Source organism: Homalodisca vitripennis, chromosome 2 (genome assembly GCF_021130785.1).
Source record: "Homalodisca vitripennis isolate AUS2020 chromosome 2, UT_GWSS_2.1, whole genome shotgun sequence".
In the NCBI taxonomy this organism is placed as follows: domain Eukaryota; kingdom Metazoa; phylum Arthropoda; class Insecta; order Hemiptera; family Cicadellidae; genus Homalodisca; species Homalodisca vitripennis.
Genome location: NC_060208.1, coordinates 142,904,200 through 142,918,960, shown reverse-complemented (window position 1 = coordinate 142,918,960; position 14,761 = coordinate 142,904,200). Strand labels below are relative to the sequence as shown.

Genomic DNA, 14,761 nt, shown 5'->3' with positions numbered 1-14,761 from the left:
GTATTATTTTTTAATTATTTTATTTCTTAACCAAATGTCTGATTTTAATACCCAATCTAGGGAATATACACATAAATAACCAGAAACATTTTAAACTTATTATCTGTATCAGTTTTGGAAATATTTGTACCTAGGTTAACAAAATACAATGTTCATAAAAAGGAAAAATCAAACAAAAGCTTTATTACTTGAGCATTTAAAATTCTCCTGCACCATATTCCTGCTTATCTGTTACTTCCTTGTCTTCTATTTTCTTTTATGGGTTCTTCTCCTTTGTCTTGCTTCTTTGGAGAGTTGGAGAACAGCTGTTTGAGCCTTCTTCACTCGGTCACTATCCGCTTTTGCAAACGCTTCAATAGCGTTCAGTCCTGGAACGATTCCCAACCCCCTCAATACTCTCGCCCTTCCTGTAGCCCCATCGTTGAACGTTATGACAACATCAAAAACTCCGATTTTGAGAGTATTAAGTCCTACAAAGTTGGTTTTTGGGACTCTCGACCAAATCACATCGTTCAAACTTTCATTCGGATTTTGAGTCTGACCATGGGTGCACTTCTCAAGCAAGGACTTTTTGGAAAGGTCTTCAAAAATTGGTTTGATTACCTCCATCACTGCAGTAGGCAAAGACTCCTTGCGTTTATATTCTTCACCTTTTATTTTGGCCTTGTTGTATCTATACCAGGTGTCTTCTCCCTCTGGCCATAGCCCGTGCTGTGGATCGCTGTCCGACGAAAGCTTGTGGTAGTATATGGGCCCATACGTCCTTTTTTCATAGCATCCACATTCCCCACATTCCTTCTTATGGCCAAACCATAGTAATTATGTAACTTGTCGATATGCAAGTCTGTCAGCCTACCTTTCCACCTAAAACTTTGCCATCGGATAACTTTATTCCTTTCATTTTGTTTTTTAGCCAACGCAGTCTTGACCCAAATCAAACAGTTGACTTGAACTCATCTACTAGATCAGAAATACTGCACTCAAATGTGCACAGCTGGGAGAATAACATAAACACAGAGTGTAAAGTAAGATTGTGTACTATAATAAATACTTTCAGTACAACAGGCAAACACTAATTGAAACTGCTGTGCAAGTGCTTACTAAATATTTTTTATCTCTGTTAATAATTTTTTTTCAGTATATAAACTATATATGTTTGAGTTCAGAAATAACCATAGAAAAATAATAAACAATGAAAATATGGTCAATTTTTTTAAGGTTTAAAAAAATCTTTGACGTAAGGTTATGCATACTCAAAAAGTTAAAACCAATTAAGATGTTTAGATACACAAGACTTTAAAATAAGTTTTTTATAATTACATAATTTAGTTCATAGCATTCAACAACTTTTTGTATTTGTATTTACAGTTTAGATACTCGTTGAAAATTTTGCCCTTGTCGTGTTATAGATCAATTTTATATACTGAAACTCCCTAATACATTAAATGTTAGTGAAAATTTTAACATTTTGTGATCTTTGATTAGGGAGAAATGTTGTCGTTATTTAAATTCCTGCTCCATCTGTTATTGCCTAAATATTTTGTGTCCAAACTGGATTCCACTAGATTAGCATAGGAATATTTAATGTAATAATAAACAACTTAAACTGTTAAAACATTCATATTTAACTGGTACAATTTTTGAATCTAATTCAAAGCTACGCAGATTATAAAGTACTGGTTCTTTTCCCTTTTACATTATCTATAAAGTGAGATAACAATCATATAGGAGTAAAATTTTGGACGGTATAGATCTACCCATATTAAATATTGAACAAATGGATACCTTTTCACTGAAAAATGTTTGTACATTACTCTCATCACAAATAAAAAAAATACTTATAATCCTTGTTATTATTATTAAGCATATATTTAATGTTCAAGCTTATAAACTGCACTCAAATTAATGCAATGTAATGTGGATACACCTTATATCTGATCATTACTGATGAAGTTTATCAAAAGCGATTCCTCTTGCTAATATAAATTTTTAGTAACAAAGTTATTATTTGACTCCAATTACATATTTATATCTATTCTAACCCTAATTATTTCAAGGATATATCTGGTATCCCTTCAGTTAAGTTTTAGATGAAATAGTGTATTGTAAAGTACTTAAGTCTGCAGCATTTTAGTACTGAAGAAATCGTTTTATACATAATATAGAACTCAACATTTCGCATCTTACATAACTCTCCGTAACAAGAACAGTATGAAAATTCAAATGTAGAAAACTAATGCATTCATAACTTGAACATGAATTTATAATGTATATAATGGATGCTAATGTTAAACCGTATAGCTATGTTCAGTTCAACAAAAAAGCCGTAACCCAAGCACTTTACTTCTTCCATTCTTTATCTTACGCGTACATAGTCTGAGTAATTAGGTAAAGGAAATGCTAGTTAATTCTAAAATGAGAACTTGTTACACATCTAAACTCATAAATACATAAATTGTAACGAGTTGTTTGATAAATCCCTCTATGTAGTATTGACATCACGTGAGCAGATGGGCGACGTTACGGCACTACCACGGCCGGCATTCCGTGATGTGAATAAGTGTATTATGGATTTTGATCTTGTTGTTCATTGTAGCCCATTAAAATTTCGATTAAAACTGTAGTTAATTATAATAACTCTAAATGCATTCACAAAATGTAACTATTGAATGGATCGTTCTTGTGACAGTCGTCCAAAACAATTAACTTCATTTTGAACCGGACACATGTCGCTACACTGTCTCTAATTTTCGTCTTTCGCTTCCCTGCACAGATGTGGAAACCCTGTGATTGGATATTCCTACATTGTGATGCAATTGGACTCAGAGTATGAAATGGTTATACTTTACTATCAACTGTAAAATGTTCATATAGAGAGTGGGTTGACCCTGTGACAGTCTTCCAAAACAAGTAACTTCATTTTGAACCGGACACATGTCGCTACACTGTCTCTAATTTTCGTCTTTCGCTTCCCTGCACAGATGTGGAAACCCTGTGATTGGATATCCCTACATTGTGATGCAATTGGACTCAGAGTATGAAATGGTTATACTTTACTATCAACTGTAAAATGTTCATATAGAGAGTGGGTTGACCCTGTGACAGTCTTCCAAAACAAGTAACTTCATTTTGAACCGGACACATGTCGCTACACTGTCTCTAATTTTCGTCTTTCGCTTCCCTGCACAGATGTGGAAACCCTGTGATTGGGTATTCCTACATTGTGATGCAATTGGACTCAGAGTATGAAATGGTTATACTTTACTATCAACTGTAAAATGTTCATATAGAGAGTGGGTTGACCCTGTGACAGTCTTCCAAAACAAGTAACTTCATTTTGAACCGGACACATGTCGCTACACTGTCTCTAATTTTCGTCTTTCGCTTCCCTGCACAGATGTGGAAACCCTGTGATTGGATATTCCTACATTGTGATGCAATTGGACTCAGAGTATGAAATGGTTATACTTTACTATCAACTGTAAAATGTTCATATAGAGAGTGGGTTGACCCTGTGACAGTCTTCCAAAACAAGTAACTTCATTTTGAACCGGACACATGTCGCTACACTGTCTCTAATTTTCGTCTTTCGCTTCCCTGCACAGATGTGGAAACCCTGTGATTGGATATTCCTACATTGTGATGCAATTGGACTCAGAGTATGAAATGGTTATACTTTACTATCAACTGTAAAATGTTCATATAGAGAGTGGGTTGACCCTGTAATTGGATATTCCTACATTGTGATGCAATTGGACTCAGAGTATGAAATGGTTGTACTTTACTATCAACTGTAAAATGTTCATATAGAGAGTGGGTTGACCCTGTGACTGTCCTTTGGTAGGATGAGACATTTCAGCTGAACCGTGCTGTGCGTCTGGCAGATGAAGAGAATTCGGTCAATTCCAACATTCCTTTGTTCGACCATTGTACAGTACCCTTTCTAACAAAATTCGTTTACAAATTCCTAAATATGCAATAAGTGTAAGAAAAATAACTAGCGCCGCAGTGTCTTATTACGAGAAACTGCTGTTAAATAAACAGACCTTGTTTCAAAAAGTGTTAAACTTTATTACAGTAACTCAACACAGAGAGATACCAATAGAGTTTTAGCAAAGGCAATCACTAGTGGTGCTGATAACTTCATTAGTGTCTTTTTTTGTGAAACTTTGGGACTTTGTATTCTTAATCATTTTCCAATTTTGTCCATGTAGTGGAAACATAAAAAAATACTTTTATATTTCTACCTAAGACTTTTCAGGGAGAATGATTAGAATCTGGGTAAATATTTTCTCTACAACAATTAAGAAAGTCAAACTCCTGCCATAACTTTTAACTAAGTTTCTTAACTTATTAAAAGTGTTATTATAAAATTGCTAATTTTGTTTTAAGTGTAAATAAGTTTTTTTAACTAAAACTTCTCTCAAAGTATGATAATATTTTAGCTGTTATAAAATATAAATGTTTAATGTAATGCAAAAAAATAATTTATCTTGTGAAACTATTTGTAATTTCTTTTGGAGTTGCACATTAAAACTCCACATCTTTTAAATTCTTTAATAACAAATTGATATAGTTAAGAATAGTAATTATAAATCCCTAAGACATTAAGAAAACAGGTAACTTATAATACCTTAAACGATTTCTTAAAATGAAAAGAATTCGCACTATTTGTTTGGAGAGGTAATGAAATAATCTAATTTTTAATTTATATAGACTCATAATAATAGATTTTTAATATAAACTTTTTAATCTTTTTATATTTTAACATTTTAAAAAATAAGCCGCCACAATGGAGTGTGACTTGACCCAAGATAACATAAGGATAGATTTCATTGACTTGCCTCTAACTTTATGTGACTGTAACGCTTATAAGTTCATACTAACACCTTCAAGTCTAATGCACGCAGCACTACATGTTGTTTGCTGCTTACATTGCAAACATAATAAAGTCCCTTTTTAGTCCTTAACATTTTAATGAAAAGTTACTGCTCTTTGAGCTTTTAACTGAAAAATTAATATAGTTCTTCTCTGGACAATAGGAATCTAAGAATCAAGTTTAAATTTTCCAGGATATGTATCGTGCGATACACATGATTGCGCAGACATGCAGACAGTTGAGTAAACAGATGGAGAGACAAACTACGGTACAATAATTTAGTCGACTAAGATCCATTTTCATACACTTAAAACATTAATTCAAGCATGGGTAAGAAATAATTTCATCATTTATCACTGTATTTTATCCTGTAAAGATAAAAGTTAACAAATTGTAGTATCGAAACCTATTAAATTTTATCTTTCAACAACTCTTTAAAAGTAGCAAATAATCAGCATTGTAGGAAAGTGTATTTCAACAAAAACAATCTAATGCTTTTACAACAACAATTTATTAGTCTACAATAATACTTCTTAAATAAAGAAAACTTTTTAATCTTTAATGGAACCTTAATCACTAGTAATCTCATTGTATTAATGAATTTTGATTGTTAATATTTGCCATGTATGTTACAAATACCTTTCAAGCAGTATATTAACTTCTTTAGTTAATCAAAAGGGTGATTTTATCCTGATTAATATTTATATCCTTCGTGTTTGCTTTACCTACGCCTTACGTGAGTACTAAGGAATTGTTGCATTACCAATTATTACATTTTTTTAAATCTTTATCTACACTGATTAAAAATACACTGTATTACAAATTTCAAAGAGGCAGTAAATTTTGTCTAAAAACATAAAAATCACATAGATATGTTAAATAAAGAAATAAATACTAAACAAATATATGCTTTGCTGAAATGTACAATATGTCACAAGTTTCAAAAGTTGATTTCAATAAGTAAGAGATTTGTCAATAAGTAAGTAAGGTATTTATTTACAAATTTCAAAAAGAAGATTGTGATTTGATAATAATACCCTCTCATGGAACATCACATAAAAAAATTTGTATGTATGGAAATCGTGCGCAATAAATCAATTACCCACTACATCGGATCCGTAATTTAGCTTATTTTAAGCCCATAGCAATTAGTCATCTCAGCCACTTTCCATTAATTCATTAACTGAGTGAGACACACTCACTACCAGGTGGTGCCTTAATCGATTTTGAGTGTTGTTTGTGTTTGATAAATTCATGGACTTTATTAATAAGCTGTCTATGCTAATGCTAATGCTGACTATATTAATGTTGCCGTATTGTGCTTTTGTATTCGGAGTTGCTTAGTTTTTGAACGAAATTTTACTACTGCCTTTTCTTAAGGTTGTATTTTTCTATCGAAACAATGTGTATATTAAAACACATATTTAATCAACAACACAAACTTCTGCCGTGTATGACACCATTTCTCATATTTGCACAAAACGAAAAAAACTTACGTTTACTAAAATTATTTAAAATGTTCCCATAAAAGTTATAACGATTTAAAAAGAAACATTTCCTTTATTTATTCATTTAACTTTAAAACCCTTTCCAGTCAACCCTGTTAAAATTCTAACCGTCATACGTAATGTAAGTCCACGATATTAATTCCAATTAAAAATTAATGTGTTGCAAATGTTTCTCGCAAAAATTTATTCCAAACTTCAATCAAAACAGCATAAACAGTAGCAAATATTTAAAATGTTAAGTCATAAAGTAACAACCAATAAAACATATGAAGCAACTTAATAGAAGAGCTTACTCATACAGAAATAAGTACAAAGAAGGTTCATTGCAACCAAATAATCAATCCAGACTATTTCAGTATATTATTACCTCACTGCCTGGATGAACCGGGCTTTTTACAAGAAGGCCCTTTTCTCGATTGCAATTTTTGACACAAATGGTGTTGCACAATGGAATGTGAAATAACTGTGTAATACAAATTAATTCAGTTGTCGAATATCTTATACATATACTACGAATTTAATATATTTATGAAATAATGAGTTTATTCCTCCACAAAAATACGGTTTTACAACAATCTACGTTCTAGGAATATAAACTGCCACTTCATCCAGTAGTGTGGCAGCGCAATAATAGAAAAAATGTTTATTTGCTATCTTCCAAACTCTACTTTATAGACTGCTCACTCCGTGCCGTCTGCTAATCACTTTACTTAATCTTATCAATACAAAATGCCTTATTTGACTAATGTACTTTCGATTGATTAGCCATTAAATCTTTCTCTTGTTACTTATTAGGGGCTTCAGGGGAGAGGGAAGCGTAATACATGGTCACAAAGCGATCACCTAGCCTCTCCCTCTCCAACTCCACTCTCACCGACAAGCTGGCGGGCCCTGTTAAACTGAGCAACTCAAGCTGAGGTTGTGGTAACCAATCCCTTCGGAGGTTTGGGTCAGTGAGCAAACGAGAGAAGGGGGTCCCCTATCCTAGGGGATTTAGATTGCAACCTGGATGGTGCACCTGCACGTCCCAGGCTAGTAGGCTGGGCCATGACACCAAGGCAGCTGAAGCAATCCAAGGCAAGCCTGGAGGTCTTAAGGAGGCAACCCCTCCACCAGGCTAGGATGCTATTGGCCAATCACCAGTACATCTGAAGACTATTGATTAAAGAATCTAACACAAAGAAAACGCCGGACTGATACTTTGGACTCGACCTTTGCAATGAAAACTCGACTAGGATTGGATGTTGGAACATTAAAACACTTTATGAAGCAGGGAAAGTGGAAACTGTGAGAAGGGAAATGGAAAGATATAACTTGCTGCTGTTGGGGCTGAGTGAAGTCCGGACTGGAGCTGGGGGAGAGAAACGTATGGAAAAAGGGGACGTATTGTTATATTCAGGGAAGGATGAGGGTGAAGCCCATACAAGTGGAGTTGGTATTATGATAAACAAACAAGCAAGAAAAGGATTAATAGAATGGAACCCAATTTCTGACAGGATCATAACAGCAAGATTTGTATCCAGAGTTAGGAAAGTTTCTATAATTATGTGCTATGCACCAACTGAGGTTTCTGACGAGGAAGAGAAAGATCATTTCTATCAGCAGCTTAAGCAGGACACTACATAATATAAAAAGAGGAGATATACGGATTATGATGGGTGATTTTAATGCCAAAATCGGAAACGACAACACTGATAGGGAGTCTGTGATGGGGAAACATGGTATGGGTTACCATGAACGACAATGGAGAAAGATTAGCAGACCTATGCTTAAACCAGAGTTTGGTAAATAGGCGGATCAGTATTCCCCCACAAGGACTGCCATAAGGTAACTTGGCTCTCACCTGATCGTAAAACAGAGAACCAGATCGATCATATTTGTATCGACAAATCCTGGAGGAAATCACTTCTTGATGTGCGAAATAAAAGAGGAGCGGATGCGGGGGAACTGATCATCACCTGATAATAGGGAGTCACACATCTTAAGATATCATCGACTGCGGTAAAACTCCAATGTGCTCAGAGGAAGTGGGACTTGGTCAAATTGAAAGATGAATCAAAGAAAGTGCAGTTTAGCATGCAGTTGAAAAATAGATTCCAGGCTCTAAGGGTGGACCACATTGACGATGAAGCTCTTCACGAGAGAGAAAATCCTCAGAAAAAATAGAGAAAAAATGGAAGAATTTCAAGGAAAATCTTTCAAGACACAGCAGAAGAAGTTTTGGGCTATAGGAATAAGAATAGGCCGGACTGGATCTCCGAGGAAACATGGGAGGCAATACAGAATAGGAAACAAGCAAAACATATACTCAATCAATGCAGAACTCGAGATCAAAAAGAAGCTGCATCAAGAGAATATAGCAGAGCAAATAGAAATGTTAAGAGACTTTTTAGAAGAGATAAAAGGAAGTATATATATTATCTAGCGGATAAAGCACAGGAGGCAGCTGACAGGGGAGATAGTAAGACGCTCTATGTGATAACTAAAAGACTCTCGAGAAGGAAAGCCTTTGCGGACAGTAAACCTATTAAAAGTAAAACAGGAGATTTGTTGGTGACGGAAGAGGCGCAGTTAAAACGGTGGAGACAACATTTCCAGGAAGTCCTAAACCGCACTGTAAACCAAAATGATGAAGAAGATAGAGAGCAAGATGCAAATGGTGCAAATGTTGCAATGGTAATGAACGAACAGGTTGGAATAGAAGTGAATGCACCAGGGGAAAGGGAAATTGCTGAAGCTATCAGAAAGCTGAAAAATTGTAAATCCCTCAGGAGAGGATAATATCCCAGGAGAGTTTTTAAAGCTGAATGCAGATGAAGCAGCACTTTTTATCCACCCCCTAATAACTGATATCTGGGAGAATGAATATGTGCCAAAAGATTGGAATACTGGTGTTTTGGTGAAAATACCAAAGAAGGGGAATCTAGCAGATTGTGACAACTGGAGAGGAATAACTCTCACATCGGTCCCGAGCAAGATACTTTGTAGAATAATTCTAAATAGAATAAGAGAGTCTGTAGACAACAAGCTAAGAAGAGAGCAAAGTGGTTTTAGGGCAGGAAAACCTTGTGCAGACCAGATCAACACACTGAGAGTTATTGTAGAACAATTTACAGAGTATCAAGCAAACACTATACCTTTCATTCATGGATTTTGAAAAAGCATTCGATAGTGTGGATAGAAGAAGAATATGGGAGGCAATGCAGACGTTTGGTATTCCCCAGAAAATAATAAATCTAGTTAGGGGCATTGTATAGTGGTCATTCCTGCAAAATAGTGCATCATGGTAAAGTTTCTGAACCATTTCATGTACTTTCAGGAGTTAAACAAGGATGTATTTTGTCTCCTATTCTCTTTCTTATGGTTCTTGACGTTGTTTTGAGAAGGGCGCTTAACAGGACCGAGAGGTATACAGTGGAGGTTGGCAGAGAGATTGGAAGATCTTGATTTTGCAGATGACCTATGTTTCCTTTCCCATACCTTTGGTGATATGCAGAGCAAGTTAAATGACCTCAGATTGGAAGCAGCTAGAGATGGACTCAGAATTAATGTTAAGAAGACAAAAGAAAATCCGAGTCAATAGTCAAAACCAGGAAAATCTCAAGATCGGGGATGAAAGTATTGAGAGAGTTCCTAATTTCTGTTATTTGGGAAGCATGATAAGTGAAAATGGTGGGGCAGACGAGGACATAGCCCAGCAGAATACGCAAGGCAAAGCAAGCCTTCTCACAATTGTGGCCTATTTGGAGATCGGCAATGATAAGAAAAAGCACTAAGTTACGGATTTTTAATAGTAATGTGAAGTCGGTTCTCCTATACGCCTGTGAAACATGGAAGGTAACTAAACGGCTCACAATGAAGATTCAGGTGTTTGTAAATCGCTGCCTACGTAATATTCACAGGATATGGTGGCCAGATACTGTGACAAACGAGGAACTATGGCGTAGGAGTGGGCAAGAACCAATCAAATTGGACAATCCGACGCCAGAAAATGGGGCTGGATAGGTCATACAATGAGACGAGACCATAACAACATAGCTAGACATAGTTTTGATTGGAACCCTCAAGGCCATAGAAAAAGGGGCCGCCCAAGGATGACCTGGAGACGGACAGCAGAAAAAGAGTTGAGAACTGTAAGAAAAACCTGGCAAAACGTGAAGCAGATGGCTGAGAACAGAGAGGAATGGCGTGACTTTGTGGCAGCCCTATGTTCCACCTAAGGAATAAAGGAAATAAGTCAAGTAAGTCAAGTTGTTACTTATTAAGGAAACGAACATTAAACATTTAACAGCAGCAAATATGACAATAAATATAACACACATAATATACAAATAAATAATATAACAATGAGGTAATAAATAAATACACACACTATATACAGTTTAACAAAATGAATATAACAACAGAAACCAATAAATAAGCTGACAAACAATAAATAATTATACATGTGTATTATTTAAGAAACTGATATCACTATTTTCAAATAACCATTTTTTCAACTTGATACTAAACAATTTTACTGTGCTACAGTCTTTAACTTCAGAAGGCAGTTGATTAAAGTACTTCGGCCCAACATATTTAAAAGAAATTCTAAACAATGATTTCTTCACTTTAGGAGTTCTAAAAAAGTGTTGTACTAAGTTTCTAGTTCTATATATTAAATTTATTGTGCCTGTATTACCACTTCTTAAATAGAAGAGCTTTAGCATCTTAAACACAAAAAGATGTTGCAAAGGTAATATTCTTAGCTGACAGTATAGGGGAAACGAACTTTCACGTTTACGTTTCTGTAAAATTATTCTTAAAAAATGGTTCTGAATAACACGTATTTTTGTTAAATTATATTTAAAAGTTCCTCCCCAGCATTTTATCGCATACTGCAGTCTAGAATGAACTAGTGCAAAATATAGTGTTCTCAACAGCTTTTCACCACAAATATTGTTTAAAAAATAAAATGTTCGTAATGATGATTTTCAAATTTTAAATAAATAATTAATATGATTTTCCTAAGTTAGTTTTGTATCTAAAAATACTCCAAGATACATGAAGCTGTATAATTTCCCTATACTTAGACAGTTACAATAATTAGTTTCAGCACAGTTTAGGATGTGGGACTTCCAACTCAGATTGGAAATGAAAACTTCTAAAATCAAAATTTATATATTTAGCTTTGCTAAAATTTATTTTCATTTTATTATTATCGCACCAGATTCTTAAAATTGCTAGATCTTCTGTTATTTGTCTCCAGAGCGGTAAAATATTTTTTTTCAGAACAAAACAGAGCAATATTGTTCGCGAACACGCTAGGGACGCCGTTAAAATTAGACCGTAAAAGGTCATTAATAAAAATCAAAAAAAAAGAGTAGCCTACAGGACAGAGCCTTGCGGCACACCTGATTTCACAGAAAGGTGTGAAATAAAACTATTTTTAATTTGTACTTGTTGGGTTCTGCCCTGAATAAAACTATTAAACCAATTTAGGGCTATTCCTCTTACTCCCAGTGCATCTAGTTTCAGTAATAGTATTTTGTGATTAACCAAGTCAAATGCTTTTTTGAAATCTATAAATAAACCGGTGGATTTGTTTCCTTCATTAAGTTTTGTGTAAATGTAGTCCGTAACCTCAACAAGAGCATCCTCGGTGGACTTCCCTTTCCTAAAACCGTATTGTCTACTGCTAACGTAATTTTTATTATCAAGATAATTTATGAGCCGATTTTTCATAAGTTTTCGATTATTTTAGAGAGAACTGACAACAAGCTGATAGGTCTTAGATTATCTAATTTTGTACTATAGCTTTTTTTTAAAATAGGAACAACAACACTACTTTTTAAAATTTCGGGAAAAACTCCTTCCGAAAAACTTAATTTATAATGTAAGACAATACCGGAGAAATAACTTCCGCGATGTTTTTTAATTAAAAAGGAATTAAAACTGTCAATACCAGAGGATTTCTTATTTTTAATATTATTTATTATATTTAAAATTACGTTGGGGGTTGTTGGCATAATAAAAAAAAGAATCACAACTTTGCTCTAAATTTAAAGTAGGGACTGCACTATCGTGAAGGTCAAAACAGGAATGTACCGAGATAAAGTATTTGTTTATCTCTTCTGCAACTGTTTGTGGGTCTGAAACAGTTAGCCCGTTATCTAATTCTATTTCACTAACACCTACTTTCACATAGTCACGACTTAACTGGTTTATTACTTTCCACTGCCTTGCAATATCGCCATTACAGTTTTCAATTTGTTTAGCGTAATATCGATTTTTAGCGTTATCCATTTCATTAGCTAATTCAATACAAAACTTCTGAAAATAGTTTTTAAACGAACGATCATAAGGCCTTTTATTGCAAATTTTGTAAAGTTGTTTTCTTCTTCTAAATTTACTTAATAGTTTATCATTAATCCAAGGAGTTATAGACCTTGCTTTGTCTAACTGAGTTTTTACACTAGCCCTAATCTTACAACTACTAACAGTTTCGCTTAAAATACCATGAAACATATTAAAACAAGTGTTTACATCTACCAAACTATAACAACAATTCCAGTCTGTATTTTTCAATTTGCGATTTAACAATACATAATCTATAACAAAGCGCTCTTTAGAGATATCAGGTGTTTTTAATTAAAATACTGATCCATTTTCAAACCTAGTAAGCAGTGGTCTGTTAAACCTGTGTCCAGAACTGCACTTTGAAATATGTTCAAAGTTTTGGATATTTCTGTAATTCGGGTTGGTTTATTAAATAAACTGTGTAAAACCGTGACTAGTAAGAAGGCTTTTAAAAGTAATTCTGAGTAATTTGGTTATGCTCGAGAGTATTTATATTCACATCACCAATTATAATTGCGTAGTGCGATAGTTGAGGTAAAAAAATTGCTTAATTCATCCAAAAAGTTTTTTTTCAGCATAATTATGAAGTCTGTAAATGCAGAATAAATTAAAATATAAATCATTTAATTTTACATTAACCAACACCGAGTCTACACTATTGAAATTTATTTCAAGGTGCGAAACCTTTACATTTTCGGTTACATAGCAAACAATTCCTCCAGCTCTATATGTATCATTGCAACAATAGAACATATTGTAACCAGGGATTTCGTATGAATGAATTTCGTCACTATTAACCCAAATTTCACTAAGAATAATGAAATGTATTTTACTATTTATCAAGTATAATTCTAAAAGAAATGAGTTAAAGTTTTTACCGCAAACTCCTTAACTAAGATAATTAAGTTAAATGCAACAGTTAAAACATCTGTATTGAAGACTGTATAATGAATGAATAATTATTGGAATGTACACAACAACAAAAACAAATAATAGTCAGCTGACTATGTCACATCTCCCTTCCTCAGGAAGTGTAAGTGTAATCCTTCAGGTAATTGGGTTTACCATATCTCTTGGCAATATGCTGTGAGTTGCGTCGATAAAGTTTTCCTTTGCTTTCCAGTATGTAAGACCTGGGGTTTACTTTGTCTTTAATTACTCCGCCTAACACCCAACTTCGATGACCCTTTCTTAGCTTTAAGTTCTCTCCAGGTTTAAACTCTGGCTTTGGAACTGCACCTCTATATCCATATATGTTTAGTTTTTCTCTCGCTTCAGAGAGTTGTTGATGCACTTTCTTTGGATCAATTATTGATGGCAATAGAAGCGCATCATCAATTGGAACCAATGACTGTGTCCTTCTAGACATTAGCCTTTGTGCTGGAGAACCTAGATCTGGTGATCGTGGAGTGTTTCTATGATTCAACAGAGCTTCAAATAAGTCTGTTCCGTCTTGATAACATCGCCTGACCAAGTTTTTCGCTGTCTGAACAAACCTCTCTGCCAATCCGTTTGCTCTTGGGAAGTTTGGAGAGGATATGGACTGTTCAAATCCCCATCGTTTTAAAAATGTTTTAAACTCTGCTGAATTGAAAGGCATGTTATCTGATTCCAGTACAGCTGGTACACCATGAGCAGCAAACCATGACTTCAACTGTTTGATAGTTGCATAACCACTTGACGACAATTCAGCGAGTTCGAAGTAACCAGAGTAGCTGTCACCAAGAACGAGGTAACTTTTGCCTTTGAACTTAAAATAATCAGCTGCTGTAACCTCCCATGGCCTGATTGGAATTTGTTTACTTTTGATGGGTTCTTTTATTTCTGCCCTGCTCTGACTTTGGCATACTGTGCATGATCGTATTAAGTCACTCAAATCTTCAAACATGTTGGGCCAGTACAAGGATTCTCTTGCCCTTTGATAACAAGATTGAATTCCTTGATGTCCAGTATGAATAGCTTTGATAATATCCGTTTTCATACCATTTGGAATTACAACTTTGGTTCCTTTGAACACAACTCCATCTTCAACCAT

At 34.4% G+C, this 14,761-nt stretch overlaps 1 protein-coding gene across 1 annotated transcript; it reads right to left on the bottom strand.

Annotated features, from left to right (window-relative positions):
* Nucleotides 1–13,750: 13,750 nt before the first annotated feature.
* On the bottom strand, nt 13,751–14,761 carry LOC124355830 (uncharacterized protein K02A2.6-like). The gene has a single exon (XM_046806984.1). The coding sequence runs from the start codon at nt 14,759–14,761 to the stop codon at nt 13,751–13,753; it is 1,011 nt and encodes a 336-aa protein (XP_046662940.1).

Excerpts from the sequence above, each read along its gene's own strand:
- LOC124355830 (XM_046806984.1), bottom strand. The coding sequence starts at position 14,761 with ATGGTTGAAGATGGAGTTGTGTTCAAAGGAACCAAAGTTGTAATTCCA.